Genomic DNA, 15,667 nt, shown 5'->3' with positions numbered 1-15,667 from the left:
GGAATTTCTTTCTGGCATGTTCACACCTGGAAAAGGATGATGTAAAAATGATAAGGAAAAATGTCTCCTGACTAATGTTTCATTACACCTCCAAATGCAAATCTGGCCTTGAGCTGTTACCTCTGTGTGCATTTCTCATATTGTGCTCCTCCATTGAGTGTCTGCCAGTATTTCCCAGCTGTTCAGGTTTGTGATAGGAATCTGAAGAATCTGCAAATGAAGTTCCAGATCACCTGAGGATGTTTCCAGAGTTTGGGTGGACTTCTGCAAGGTCCTTTTCTCAGCCATAAATCGCTAACTCCACCTTCAGTGTGACATGGCACCAAGTTATCCTGCTTTTCCCTTCCTTGTGCAGTTCCAGTCCAATTCATAGTCCAGGGAAAGGCCTTTGGCATCGAGGTGGGACTCTGGTGGATCTCATGGACCGCAGAAAACTGAATTTTCCAGGAGTGTTTTTCCTTAATGGGAGGATTCCTTGCCCCTGCCTCAAGGGGAAAGATGTGACAGCTTGGCTCCACGTCCCCTTATTTCAGTTTAGTGCTGGAGAATTCCCTGGACTTCTACATAAATTTGGGGATTTTTTAATTGATGTAGGAGGAGGTGAGGGCTGAGCTGACAAGCTTTAGAATAGAAAAATACAATGGGGATTCTTTAATGGGTCAATATACAATGCCAAGAAATCGCTGTGGTTTCTTGTCATGATTTAAGAAACAATTTGGCTGATAGTACAGTAAGAGAACAAATTCGTGGATTGAAATTTAAACTGCTGTTTAAAAAGCAGTTTCTTGTTGAAAGCATTAAAGGAAGGCAGGTAAGTAATACAGTAGTTGCCAGCGCTGTCTTCTGTATTTCCAGCTGGTTATTTCTCAGCAGGAATGCATCCTATCCAAAAAATACACCACAAAAAGATGTAGAAATATAGTCCTTGCGCAATTATTTCATTTTTAATAAAGGAATGCTTCATTTCTGCCTGGCAGGGGAGCGCAGAAAGAGCAGGTTATGATGTCTCTGGTTTTGATTTTTAAGTGCCAAATGCTGATTCCTTTGTGGCTCAGTTTCCAGTTGTTTGTGGCTTTGCCAAACTGGCGCTGCTTGAGTTGAATTTTCCCTGTTCCCTTTTACTTCAGTCAATGCTCTGAGGAACCTTTGAGCAGTTCCAGGATTTCAGCAGTGATTTCCTGCCCCCAGAAGAGCTTGTGATGAAAGAGAATCAGTTCAAATACATTGGGAAGGGCAAATCCTGCTCTAATTGCAGCAGGCAGGGAAAGCCTGCTGTGCTCACCTGGGACCTGAGACGGGGTCTGGGTGCCCACAGATGGAGGCAGAAATAGGTTAGAGCACCTAGAAACTTCCACGAGTCTGTGTGGCATTTCCCTGAGTGACAAACGACGATTACTGACAATGAAATGCAAATGAATGAAGCATTTCAGTCAAAAAACCCAGAGGTGGTGTTTACCTGAGGAAATTCACTGTGAGGTAGGAGTGGGTTTTGGTTGTGTTTTAATTGCTGCTGACTCAGACACATCCTGAAGCATTATTCCTGCCCTGAGGATGAGGAGGGGATGGTTTGCTTCTTTCCAGATTAATCATAATTTCTGTGGGAATGGCACAGAAATTATGATTAATCAGAAAACCAGATCTCCCCATAAATCTCTGTAAAATCCATGAGGAAGCAGATAAAACCATCAACATGTTTCTCCCTTTGCTGATTCCAATAGTAAAAAAATTTGGTTGACTTGAGCAAGGAGAGCTCCCTTAGTGTCTTCATCAGAGACAGGAGGTCACCGCTGTGCATTCATTGAAAAAAGGGGTTTCTAGGGGTCTGTGCTGCTGCCAGGCAGGGAGGGAATCCCATCTCTGGAAGGGAGATCTGCTCAGGCCAGGCAGGAGGTTCAGCTGTGAGCCTGCTCAAATATCACTGTGCCTCACTGTCGCAGACATCTTTCATGAAAAATCCTTTCCTTGGGATTTTTCCTCCTGAGAAGCTGAGAGGGGTCAGGAACAAAATGTAAACATTGATTATCTGCTGCTGTGGAATGCAACAGGTGCATCTGTGATTGGTCTCATGAGGTTGCTTCTAATTAATGGCCAATCACAGTCAGCTGGCTCGGACAGAGAGTCTGAGCCACAAATGTTTGTTATCACTCTTTCTTCTTCTATTCTTAGCTAACCTTCTGATGAAATCCTTTCTTCTATTCTTTTAGTATAGCTTTAATGTAATATATATCATAAAATAAAAAATCAGCCTTCTGAAACATGGAGTCAGATCCTTGTTTCTTCCCTCATCCTTGGACCCGTGTGAACACGGTCACACCTCACATTTGAGTTCATGGGAAATCCTGACATGGGAGAACAAAACAAATTTTGCTCCTCTGGAGAAGCATTTGAGCTCCAGAATGTAACTTGAGGAAATGAAGACCAAAAATTTTTGTGTCGCTAGAATTTTCTGTTTCAGTTTTGATTTGTTTCTGCTCTGGTCTATTTTTAGGGGGTTGGGCTGAGAAATTTGCTGAGGGGTTGTTCTGGTTCGTGATGGCGCGTTAATGTCAAATCCGTATTTTAAGTAGTTCTTGAAAAATGATGTTAAAATTCCCACATGTATCAGCCCCTAAATATATATTTTAAAATATATATTGGTAATCATCCTGTAAACGTCACTAGAAGGCTGTGAGGTTGTGTCACAGAAACTTCAGGAGGGGACATAGGAAAACAGAAAGATCCAGGCTGATTTCCATTGGAAATTGAAACAATTTTAGGAGAAGTGAAAAAGGAGAAAGTCACAATTGTACGCTTGCTCTTGGTGTAAGTTGAGTCCAAAGGGAGTGTGAAAAACACTGGTCAAACCAACAGTTTGACCATCAATTCCCTCCTCCTCCAGAAAGGAATGCAGAACAATCATTATTTACATGAAAAGCGCGTGAGAAACTCCATTACAAAAATGTAAACATCAGAAGGCTTGGAAGAGCTTTAGAAGAACAGGGTGGCAGGGCTGCTGGGGTTGAAGGCAGTGAGAACTCCCTGATGTGTGGCAGGTGGATGTGGAACAGGCCCTCACAGTGAGAACACAATCCCCTCCAAATGCATAATCTGTTTCTCGTGAAGCACATGTGGCCCCGTATAGAAGTTTTAGGTCAACTGATTCCGCTGAAGATTAGCCTCAATATTCTGAAAGGGGAGACTGTGGTTGCTCAGGGGACTTTAATTCCTCATAAAGGATTATACTGGGGCACCACACTGCTGCCACAGTGTCAAACCTTTTTTTGTGGGTTTGCTAAATTAACCTTTGTAATGGAAAGAGCTTGTTATGCACTTCTAGCCAAAGGAGGAGACGAGTTTGGGTCGGTAGCAACTTAAAATGCCAGTGATTGGGATCCTAATCTAATATTCATAGTTCTGGGGCTTTTCTTTTATTTCTTCTTGAAGCATATTTCTCTACTGTATTGCAAATGACTTGCTGAGAATTTCAGGAAGGATTTCTCCATGGAAAGGGTGGCCAGGCGTAGGAAGGGGCTGGAGGTGTCCAAGGAATGACTGGATGTGTCTCTCAGTGCTCTGTGCTGGTTGACAGGGCGATGCTCAGCCAAAGCTTGGACTTGATGATCTTGGAGGTCTTTTCCAGGCTGATTCTGTGTCTCTGTGATGAGCCCTGCTCTGATTTAACATCGTGTGCAGGATACTTAAAATGGAAACCTCTATCAGAGGGGCAGGAACACGTGAAGGTCATGAGGGGGAAGATACTGCAGTTAAAGATAAAACCAATCATCACTTGTGAAACTCTGGAAAAGTGACTTTAATGAGTGTAATGTTAAATCTCACAGCCCTACATAGGGAGAGGAAAGGTTTCAGTTTTAGGCAGTGATATCTATGTTTCCACATGTTTGCAGCTGCTGAGCCTGTATTTTAGCTTGCATGCCCCTCGTTGATGGCAGTACACACTTTTTATCCTCCCTCACGAGTTTGTGCAATATTTACTGCCTGGTGCACAATGCAAATAATTGGTGGCACATTCTGATATTTAAGTCTCTTACAGGTTTAACAGGGTTGGGAGGGAGCAGGCTCTCATTACACTGAAGAGGGAGAATGAAGGGCTTTGTTCCTGCATTTCCAGTTTATTAAACATTGCCGTGCCTGAAAGGCCTGATTGTTCCTGCCCTTTGCCTTCAGATGCTGCTGTGCTTGGAGACCTTGGTGTGAAGGACAAGCTGCCTGACCTTGTGGGGTGCCATGGATTTCTCTCCTCAGAGCTGCTGCTCCTTTTGATAGATTGTCCTTGCTTTCCTTTTCAGGACTGGTGCCATGAACAGGCTCTGTGGGTACTCTGCTATTTCTGTACCTGTGACCCTGCTGCCTTCCAAACAAGTTGTTTCCTCTAGGTCCAGGGCAAGATTTATAGAGAAAAATTACTGGCCTGGTAAAAAAAAAAAAAAAACCCAAAAAAAACCCAAACATGAGGCACTCAAGAAAATGGTTTTTTTGGTCCATTTGGACAGTTACATTTTCTAGGACATCTGCCATGAAAATTGTAGGATCAGATATTTCTAGAGAGGTTTTGTGGCTATTGAATTGCCCCTGGGCTGGGTGTGCTGGGGAAGAGGATCTGGGAGAACCCACAGCAGCATGACAATGGTTTTGGTGCAAAATTTGCTCTATTGTGGCACAGGAGGAGTGTGAATAGAGAATGGTGACAAGGAGGAAATTTAAAGAGAATAAGTGGAGATGAAAACAAATAATGAAGTTAGGAAGTAGGAGAAATCAGAAGATAACCCACAATTCTTTTTTCTAGGAGCTTGCAGACAATTTGGGTTTTTTTCAGCATTTCCATGTTCCAGCTGCAGCCTGTGCTGATCATGAGAGCCCTGGGATAGTTTACATGAGGAATTTACATCCTGCCTGCATATCCACCAGGGTGGCAAAATGGATTGCCAAACCCTGACTCTGCATTTAAATGGATTTTCCACCCTTCTGTTTTAGTTTTCATTGAACCGCATAAACATTGCCAACATGTGAGATTGGCTTTTGACACCTTACTTAGCATTTTTTTATTATTAGAAGCTTTAGCTAGAAGCACTGGTAATTAAAATAAAGTAAGCAAGCAAAGAAAAAAAAAAAGACAAAAGGGAAAGAGATCCTGAAAATTTTAAATGCTGGTCAGGGCTCTCCCCATCTTCCTTACACAGCTTTTATGCCTTTACATGGAAATCCTGAAGGGCAAGGTGGATGCAATTGGTCCAAATCTAGAATTCTCCTTGGAGCAGTTTGCTTACACTTAGAATAACATAGAGTTAAGGTTTTTAATAAAGGTTTACTGGCAAAGATAATTAAATCAGAAATAAGTTGAAATGCTTGAAGAAGGTGGTGTTGTCTCCAGAACATCCTTGCCTGAGGATGTAATTATGGTGGCATGAAGTTTTGGAATGGATTAATCTAAATGAGAAAAACACCCTGCATGTTCTTCACTCTAAATTTTCCCTAGAAATTGTTTTTACAGTTCCTGTGGTCAGTCTCCCTGTCTAGAAAAGCCTTTTGAGTTCCTCTGGTAAGAGAGTTCTCGTGGCAAGAGAACGAAGATGTTTGTGTATCTCCTTTGGCTGAGTTTCTTGTCGTACAGGACATTTTTTCCATTTCTTATATGGAAAAAGGCCTTTGAGATCTCAGCCGTTGCTCTCTCTAAGAAGTTGCTGTTTTGGTGAGAGGGCAGAATTTTGGCACTGAAACTGCAGTGATTGGAGGGCAGCCTGCTCCAAGACTGTTAATTTGGAGTGTTGAATATTTTAACAACATCCTGCTAAAATACTCTGGGAGGCCTCAGAGTGCTTATAGCATTACAGCATTTTACTATTTTGTATAGCTGCCACTTGGAGAATGGCAGCAAGGCTTCATAGCCCTGTTTAAAAACCGTCCTGCAGTGAGGCAAGTGTGTGAGACCCTGTAACCCCATTTGTGTCATGGCAGGAACTGCTGCTCCTGCTCACAATTAGGCTTTTGATAGTCATTTATGATACTTATTTTGATAGTTAATTTTTATAGTTATTTATTTTGATAGTTATTTTGATATTGCAGCGTGCTGACGTTGGCATCAGCCTCTCAGGAGGTGGCTGTTAATGCCTGCTTGTCATCAATATCCAGTGGAAATGAACTTTCATTGCTCCCCAGATGTGATTGAGGGTTCAGTGAACTTTTCTTTCTCCTTCCAGGTTATAAGACCCTTTTGAAAGGAATTTCAGGGAAGTTCAGCAGTGGAGAACTCGTTGCAATTATGGGACCTTCAGGAGCTGGGAAGTCAACACTGATGAATATTCTGGCAGGATACAGGTCAGTACCAATGAAAATCCCAAGTTAAGATAAAATCACTGAGCCTGAGGGCTCCTCGGAGACAACAGGAGAAGAAATTTTGGCTTACAGTTTGTCAGAAACAGGCACTTCAAAGATTTTCAATTAGATTCTTTTTGCTTATCTTTTTTCCTCTGTGTCCTGTTTTGGTCACTGGGGATTTATCTCTCAACAGGTCTGATCCAAAAATAAAAAGCAATTTAAAATCCAAAAAACACACATATAAAGAAAACCTCCTTTTTTGGCAGTGTAACAAATCTGACTCAGTGTCTTATGTTTGTGATGTTTTTTAAAATCACATAAACACTTGAAAAATCTACTCTTTTTAGTCATCACTCCATAATGTTGATGCCTTCTTCCCCAAAATGCAGTGACTGTGTTTCATTTTTTAAATCCTGTCTTGTATGGCTGTGACCGTGTTCACAGGGGTCTTCGGATGAGGGAAGAGATGAGGATTTAAATCCATGTTTCAGAAGGCTGATTTATTACCTTATGATATATATTCCATTAAAACTATACTAAAAGAATAGAAGAAAAGATTCTCAAAAGGCTAGCTAAGAATAGAATAAAAAGGAATGAATAACAAATGTTTGTGTCTCAGACAGAGAGCCGAGCCAGCTGGGCTGTGATTGGCCATTAATTAAAAACATCCAAGATGGGCCAATCAAAAATCCACCTGATGCATTCTACAGCAGCAAATAATCATTATTTACATTTTGTCCCTGAGGCCTCTCAGCCTCTCAGGAGGGAAAAATCCTAAGGAAAGGATTTTCATAAAAAGATGTCTGTGACATATGGCCATACAAGGTGTCTCTGTCTTGTCATTTGGGGCATAAGGAACAGGGAAAAGAAACCTATAAAAACCCCTACATTTAATTTCTTGATATTTCTTCAGGTTTATATATGACAGCATACATTTTAAGTAAAATTTTCAGCATTGTGGCATGAAGATTTATATGAAAGAAAGCATAATTAGGAAATAATTTAATTTCTATCCAGTCTACCAAATTTATTTCACAGAGGCAACAACTACCTAAGACTTGCAGGTGCTCAGCCATTTGGCAGCACAAGTGATGGTGAGGTTCACCTCTGGCTGTTGTTGTTTGGTTTCAGAGAGACGGGGATGAAAGGAGAAATCCTCATCAACGGGCAGCCGCGCGACCTGCGCTCCTTCCGCAAGGTCTCCTGCTACATCATGCAGGATGACATGCTCCTTCCTCACCTCACTGTCCAGGAGGCCATGATGGTGAGCTTTGCTCCTTGCTCTCGTTTATCTGAGCTGGGGGAAATGGAGAATGGTTTGTGTTGTGCCCTTGGTCCTGCCCCTGGCAGTGCCACATGATGTTATCCCTGTCCGGCCCCGCTCAGTGAGAGTTCTTGGAATTTGGTGATGCCTTCAATTCCATTTCAGGCTCATCCTTCTATAATTTCCAGTTTGTGCCCAGCATTGTGATTTGGAAGGAGATCTAAGTGTCTGCCCCTTAGATCTAGAGAATGGAACCTGACATTCTTCACAAATGAGCCTTTGTAGGGTGTGATGGTGTTCACAGGGGTGTTAGGATGAGGGAAGAGATGAGGATCTGACTCCATGTTTCAGAAGGCTGATTTATTATTTTATGATATATATTACATTAAAACTATACTAAAAGAATAGAAGAAAAGGTTTCATCAGAAGGCTAGCTAAGAATAGAAAAAGAAAGAATGATAACAAAGCTTTGTGGCTCGGGCTCTCTGTCCTGGCCAGATCACTGTGATTGGCCATTGATTAGAAACAACCACATGAGCCAATCCCAGATGCACCTGTTGCATTCCACAGCAGCAGATAATCATTGTTTACATTTTGTTCCTGAGGTCTGTCAGCTTCTCAGGAGGAAAAATCCCAAAGAAAGGATTTTTCATAAAAGATGTCTGTGACAGTAGAGACCATCTGTTTGCTTGGGTGGTGGATGAGTAACCTCATCTCTCTCTCTCTTTCTCCCCATCTTTCATGTTCTGACTGAAAATTGGTATTTACACTTCAGTGTGATCTCTCTGCCATTTCTACTCTTTTGTGCCTTTTTTAAAAATTAACACATTTTATAAAATCTCTTTCATTTTATAAAATCTCTTTCATTTCTTCATGGGGCAAAAACAGAAACAGAGTAAGTCCAAGATGCACAGGCAATGTTAATTCTTCTCATTGTTTTGCATCACATCAGCAAGTTTATGAATTGCCAGCTTGACCAGTTAGTGTGGAAGTGTCTGTAGCTCAGCTTGAGAAATGAGCCAGTTTTTCTCAGAAATTGTTATCAAAACAAGGCTCAGGTTGCTCACACTGTGCCAGCTCAATTCACAAATTTTAAGGCCAGAAGAAATCACTCCAGGTTTTATGTGTCTGATTTTCTGCAAAGGCTCTTTTCTGTGGAGAAGTTTTTTGTCTCTTTTGTTTACTTGAGTGTTGTCATCAGAATCCGACGGGACCACTTTTGCAGAATTTGGCCCAGATTATAGATGCTGTCTAAAATTAATCAATCAAGGCTCTGACAAAAAATAATTACCTAACAGTTTAATTGCTTTTAATAAAGGTTAATCATGTTGTTTTGTGGAGCTGCCTTTCAGGACAGCAGATGACATCTTTCACAAGATTATTTATTTCTCTGCTCACTTGTTTGCATGCTGGAGAATGGCAGAGTTCAGTTATCCTTACAGTGAGAATGAAGCACAAATAAACTCTGTTTCTGGGATTATCTGGGAAGTTTTTGGGTGTGCAAAACATGTCACTTTCCCATCTTCCTGTAAAGCTCTTTGAGTTGCAGAATGGGTGGTGGATGGTATTTTTTCTAATACATTTTCTGTTGGGTGCTTTGCCTAAGTCAAATTAAACTCAGTTATTTACTGCACAGAAAAATGTGATGCTTGTGACTGGAACATTGTAGTTCCAGTTCAGATTTTCTGACTGGGTTGAAAGGAGTTGTTTAAGTGGTACCTTGGAGTGCTGGGCCTGAGACATCTCCTCTGAGTGGTGGCTGTGCTTCAGACCAGCTCAAAAATCAAATTCCATTGTTTTGCATTCCAGGTATCTGCTCATCTGAAACTTCAAGAGAAAGATGAAGGGAGGAGAGAAATGGTATGTACAGTGCCCATCAAACTGGAATTTGGGGATGCCAAGAAGTGAGCTCTGTGAAGCAGACATTTTTAATCTAACACTGAACTGCACTGGACTTGGAGTGACAGAATAATTCATATTCTCTAGGCTGACATGTGCATTAGGAGGGAATGTTTGATGCAGTCTCCATGAAATCTGCTTTCAGCACAAGACTGGAAAATTGTGAAAGGTTTACTGGAACAAATCCCCAGGTTCTGCAGGATTCCTGTTAATGCACCTTGGGTTCTCCAGTGTGCATCTCATGTGGGGTGAGAAAAATCACCCAGCTGGACCTGCACTAGGGACTCTGCCCCTCTAATCCACGGGGAAAAACAGAACTTTTCCTGAAATATGAAAACTATGGCACTTCCCTAGGTAGATCGGCTGCTTTTGTGACTGTCCTTTCTCTGTGTTTATTTCCTAATTGGAGCAATTGGGCATTTCTTCAGACTCAAAAGAACCCTTGAAAAATCAGAAAGGGAAACTTGCAGGAATCAACTTGTTGTGAAGAAAACAAACACAGGTTGTTTTCTTATTGGAAAATAAATTTATATAGAAACAGCTGTTAACTTAATTGTGCTTTGGAAGCTTTAGTTCATTTACACTTTAGTGAAGTTAGGCCAAGCAAGTTAATTCACTTGTTCACACTGTCACTGTAATTACAAGCAGCTCTTTGAGTTAAAATCTGTGCTGTGTTTATTCAACACATGTTAGAAGAATTTTCTAGTTCATGTTACTGGCCTGTGCAGAAGATAATTCATTTTGTTGTGGTAAATTGGAGTGTAAATGTTTATCACAGAAAAATGTTATGAATTTATACACTTGTGCTAGCAGGATTGCAGACTCTGATTAAAGCAGATACAATGAAAATCCTCAGGTGAACCACAGTTTGTGTTTCTAGCTGTCCTTGCTTGTGCTGCCTGAGTCCTGTTTACCCTTCCCAGAAATAAAGGGAATGAGGTAGTTGGGCTTCTTCTTTTGAGAAACAAGGCTTAGTGGGTTTTGTTAATTTTTTATTCCCCGTTTCTGGGAGAGAGAACTCCTGGAAATCAAAATCAGGACAAGCAAAGAGTCAGGCCCTGGTTGGTGCCACCAATTTTCACCAGGTCAGGCATTCTGTCTGGAAAACTCTCTCCATCCAAGCATTTGATGCTTTGACAAATGGTGGGCTCTGTTTCCTAAACTTCAGTGAAGTATTAAATGTCTGGGCTGCTTTCTGCCTCTGAAGTGTTGGAGTTTGTTAATTGAATGAGCAATGTAGCTCATGAATTCTCTCATTTTTGTGTCCATGCTTTTATTGAAGCCAAAGAGCCATTTCCCTTATATAGGAATACCAGCCCAGATCTACAGTCACTGAAACAAATGCTAGAGCCTGGGATTGTTCTCCTTTTGCTCCAAAAGCCCTAGGACAAGCTGTGCCCTTCCTGAGGCTGTGCCTTGAGGGAATCCCAAACATCTGAGAGTCCCTGTGACAACTGCATTGACCCTGAGTGGAATGAAAACACCTGAAATCAATGGCTGCACTTGAAGTAGGAGACTGTGGAGAGGAGATGAGATAAAGCAGGTCACTGCTCCACAGAAACCACTGGGTTTTGTTATAGATCCCTTGCAGAGACAGCCCCAGAGCTCTACTGAAAGAATCTTCTTGGTTTCACCGTGTAAGAACCCCTCACATGCTGCAGAGCTCTTTTGATGTCAGTCCCATACCCATAAATACACAGCTACAGAAGAGCTCATTTCCTTTTTCACCTCCTCACTGAGTGAGGTCATGCAGGACAAGCAAGCAGAATTTGGGTTAAAACAGTAAATGGCAGAAAAAAAAGCCCTGTTAACACTGAGTCTAATAAATGACTAATAAATACATTAGATTGTGACAGTGTTCATAGGGGTTCTTGGATGAGGGAAGAGATGAGGATCTGACTCCATGTTTCAGAAGGCTTGATTTATTATTTTATGATATATATTACATTAAAACTATACTAAAAGAATAGGAGAAAAGGTTTCATCAGAAGGCTAGCTAAGAATAGAATAGGAAGGAATGATAACAAAGGTTTGTGGCTCAGCATGCTGTCTGAGCCAGCTGGGCTGTGATTGGCCATTAATTAGAAATATCTAATATGGGCCAATCCCAGATGTACCTGTTGCATTCCACAGCAGCAGATAATCATTGTTTACATTTTGTTCCTGAGGCCTCCCAGCTTCTCAGGAGGAGAAATCCTAAGGAAAGGATTTTCCATGAAAAGATGTCTGTGGCATTAAATGGAAAAAGGCTTTATGTGGGTGGTGAAACAAAGTTGTGAGCTGGTCTGCAGCCAACATGAAAATCAGCGAAGGGGCTGGAGGTTTTCCATGTTCCAACAGCCTGGAATGTTCTGCTCCCTCCAGGTGAAGGAAATCCTGACAGCCCTTGGTTTGCTGACCTGTGCCAACACGAGGACTGGGAGCCTCTCTGGGGGCCAGAGGAAACGCCTGGCCATTGCTCTGGAGCTGGTGAACAACCCCCCTGTCATGTTCTTTGATGAACCCACCAGGTACTGCAAGGCCAAAAATCAAACACAGGCAAAGATGGTTTTGGTAATAGAACAGAGCTACAGAAAAGCTATTCCCCTCTGAGTCCTTGGAAAAAGCTCGTTTTGTGTTGTCTGCAAGCACTGAATTAGGCCAAGAAATAATTTGATTTGGGTTCTTGGTGCCCCTGGGTCACTGCTGGGCTGTGGGGCTGTAAGTAACATTTAAAGCAGACACAAACTGCTGGACTGTGGGGCTCTAAATAATATTTAAAGCAGATACAAACTGCTGGATTGTAGGGCTGTAAGTAAAAGCATTCACAAACTGGAAGGAATGGAAGGAAAAGAGAGAGAGGAAAATATTGTGGCATGGATTTTATTTTTCCAGCAAAGACTGCTTGAATGTAAACGTTTTAAAATGTGACTTTTGGTAATGAATGTGATCAGCCTGGGAGGAGGCTGGCAAAGCTATGAATATGTATCTGTTCATTAAAGCTGGGAGCATTTAAATCTGCAGCCCTAAAATGCAGAAGTCCCTTAAGGCACTTTGAGAATACTCTTTTTCATTCTCAGGCATGCTTGCAACTTAATTAAAAGCCTGATGGAGAAGTACAAGCATAAGGTTGGCATATGATAAAACGAAACTGATACAGAGAAAATGTGTGAAAGGATAATAAAGGGATACCATGTATGTGCTGGTTTTGAGTGGTGCCTGTGGATAACAAACTTGTTTGGTTTTATTTTTCCCAGTGGCTTGGACAGTGCATCATGTTTTCAGGTGGTCTCTCTGATGAAGGCTTTGGCCCAGGGTGGCAGATCCATCATCTGCACGATTCACCAGCCCAGTGCAAAGCTGTTTGAGCTCTTTGACCAGGTATTGCTCTCAAATTTTCTCTTCATCTGTAGTTCGGGGTGCTTATGCTTTCAAGGCATGACCACCTTTTAATCAAAAAACCATCAAAACCCCTCAAAAAAAAAAAAATAATCAAAAGGCATAATCACCTCTTTAATCAAAAACATGAATAATTCTGAGTGATGGCTTCAAATCATATAAAGAAATAAAATAAATAACAACAAAATATACTTCTTTATTATGTTTTTTCCTTCTTCTCTGCCTGTTTCCTTTATTTATGTGGAATGTTTGAATCTTGCTGTTAGGTTTGTGAAATCACGATTATTGGTGATTGTGATGCCTTCACCCAGCGCTGCTCCTTGCACTGAAGAAAATTAGAGCAATATAAAAGCAGGAGAGCTGCAGTGTCAATGTCTGCAATAGATCTGTGTATCCTAGATACACAGGTGTGCATTGAGGAGTTAATTCACATGAAATAATAATAATAACAACTGGATTTAGTATTGAAAATTAATTGAAATTAAGTCAGTTGGAGAACTTCTCTCCAAGCCAACAATGGCATGCGGACCATGTGTGTTTGGATTAGATATAAAAAATGTATTTTAGTCTTGTCAGAGGATTTAGATTAGTGCTGTGAGAGCTGAGAGAAAACCTCCACCACCACAGGTGAACAAACTCTTGCAGATTGCCAGTCTGGCAGGGAGGTTTATTTAAAGTCCAAATCGTGGCTAAAAGTGAGAGTGATGGAGCTGTTTGCTGTTCTGCCCAGCTCTCCTTCCATCCCTGCCCAAAATATCCACAATGTGTGGAAATTAGATGGCTTGGCTCTCCAGCTCCTTGCCTATTTTCAGCATGTGCCAAGGGCTGCAATGAGTGTGTTTCTGTGTTAATGTGTTTGAAGTCCTGCAGGCAGTGTGTGCAGAATTCCAGCTCCAGGCATTGAATTTTCCATTAGTTGTGATTCCATGCAAAGTTAATTTCGAGTGGTGACAGATCTCCCCAGGCTGTTCTTCCCACAGGGACAAGGAGATGTTATCAGGCAACAGGTTCAAATATTTTGATGCTATTTCACATTTTTTCTTGTTTCTTTTTCTTCTATTTTCTTTTTCTTCTTTTTTCTTTTCACTGTTGAGACTATGGACCAGTCTACTCAGATGATCTGAACCTTTTTAAAAAGGATTTTTCAATTAAAAGTAGTGTCAAAACTTAAAGAACTTGGTTATTCTTGGTTGAGACAACTTCACATTTTTTCTTATTACTTTTTTTCTTTTTTTTTCTGCTTTTCTTCTTGTTTTCCAGCTCTATGTTCTAAGTCAAGGTCAGTGCATTTACCGTGGGAAGGTAACAAACCTTGTCCCTTACTTGAGAGATTTGGGGCTGAATTGTCCAACCTACCACAACCCAGCAGATTTTGGTAAGGACCGCTTGAATGGTTTATTTCATTTATTTTGTAGTTTATGATTTTATATTTTTATCACCTTCAGGGCAAAGGGAACCATGGTGTGATTTATACTTCTGTGCATGTACTCTTACGTGCTTTGTCCATATATGCACCAAAACAAAAGTAATCAGATTTTTTTTTTCCCAAAGTAATTTGAATGCCACCTAGTGGTACAATTTAGCGCATATTTCTCTCTGTTAGAAGTCCAGGTTCAGGAAATGAAAGATAAAGTGTATTCTTTAGTGTTTCATAGTAACTAATAGTAACTTTTTGAAGTGGCTTCAGTATTCTGCTTGTTTTCTTTTTATCTTGGCCAGTAGTACAGCTTAGAGCATTGAGAGTTTTTTCAGTGTGGTTCTTAATTAAAAAAAAAAAAGGAAAGTGACACAAAAATAGACTTTGTCTATTTTCTGTATTCACTGTGTTTCCTCTGAACTTCATTTAACTTCCAGGATGAGGAGATTTCTCTGAAGATTTATGGAAAGATAAATTAAATTTTTTAAAATTTAAATGTTTGTGTATGGATATGAATTTGCACATGGCGTTTTAAAGCCTGTACTAAAAAAAAAAAAAAAAATTAAAAAAAATTAAAAATTAAAAAAAAAATAAAAATTTAAAATCTGGTTTTGGTAGTGCATTGGGGATTTAACAACAAGGCTTGTACGTGGTCAGCAGTAATTTCAACCTTTGCAAAGCAGAAATTTCAACCTTTGCAAAGTGTGACGGTGTTCACAGGGGTCCCAGGATGAGGGAAGAGATGAGGATCTGACTCCATGTTTCAGAAGGCTGATTTATTATTTTATGATGTATATTACGTTAAAACTATACTAAAAGAATAGAAGAAAAGGTTCTCAACAGAAGGCCAGCTAAGAATAGAAAGGAAAGAATGATAACAAAGGTTTGTGGCTTGGACAGAGAGTCCGAGCCAGCTGACTGTGATTGGCCATTAATTAGAAACAACCAACATGGGCCAATCACAGATGAACCTGTTGCATTCCACAGCAGCAGATAATCATTGTTTACATTTTGTTCCTGAGGCCTCACAGCTTCTCAGGAGGAAAAAACCCCAAAGAAAGGGTTTTTCGTGAGAAGATGTCTGTGCCAGCAGGGCAGTGACTCCGGGTTGTGTGTTTCAGTGATGGAGGTGGCCTCGGGCGAGTACGGGGACCAGAGCAGCCGCCTGGTCAGGGCGGTCAGGGAGAGGATTTGTGACTCCGACTACAAGAGAGACGTGCCTGGGGAGCACGAGCTGAACCCCTTCCTGTGGCACCGGCCCTCTGAGGAGGTATTTGTGGGCTCTGCAGGGGGAGCGTCGTGGTTTAGCCCATTTAAACCCTCCCTGGGTGGAGGGGGGCTCTGGGCGCACTCAGCTGACGTGAGCGGGCTCTTGCGATTGAGCAGCAGGGCTGCAG

General features: G+C 41.2%; 1 protein-coding gene across 2 annotated transcripts in view; it reads left to right on the top strand.

Annotated features, from left to right (window-relative positions):
* The window catches only part of ABCG1 (ATP binding cassette subfamily G member 1), a 64,792-nt gene that overhangs the window by 32,076 nt on the left and 17,049 nt on the right, over positions 1 to 15,667 (top strand). For both annotated transcript variants that reach the window (XM_058045167.1, XM_058045168.1), the window contains exons 3-9: positions 6,195 to 6,312; positions 7,444 to 7,576; positions 9,386 to 9,436; positions 11,840 to 11,985; positions 12,712 to 12,835; positions 14,114 to 14,228; positions 15,392 to 15,540. In XM_058045167.1, the coding sequence (XP_057901150.1) occupies positions 6,195 to 6,312; positions 7,444 to 7,576; positions 9,386 to 9,436; positions 11,840 to 11,985; positions 12,712 to 12,835; positions 14,114 to 14,228; positions 15,392 to 15,540 (836 nt within the window). The remainder of the gene's footprint in view (positions 1 to 6,194; positions 6,313 to 7,443; positions 7,577 to 9,385; positions 9,437 to 11,839; positions 11,986 to 12,711; positions 12,836 to 14,113; positions 14,229 to 15,391; positions 15,541 to 15,667) is intronic.

This window comes from Melospiza georgiana, chromosome 2, assembly GCF_028018845.1.
Source record: "Melospiza georgiana isolate bMelGeo1 chromosome 2, bMelGeo1.pri, whole genome shotgun sequence".
Classification (NCBI taxonomy): Eukaryota; Metazoa; Chordata; class Aves; order Passeriformes; family Passerellidae; genus Melospiza; species Melospiza georgiana.
This window is presented reverse-complemented; position numbering and strand designations above follow the sequence as displayed.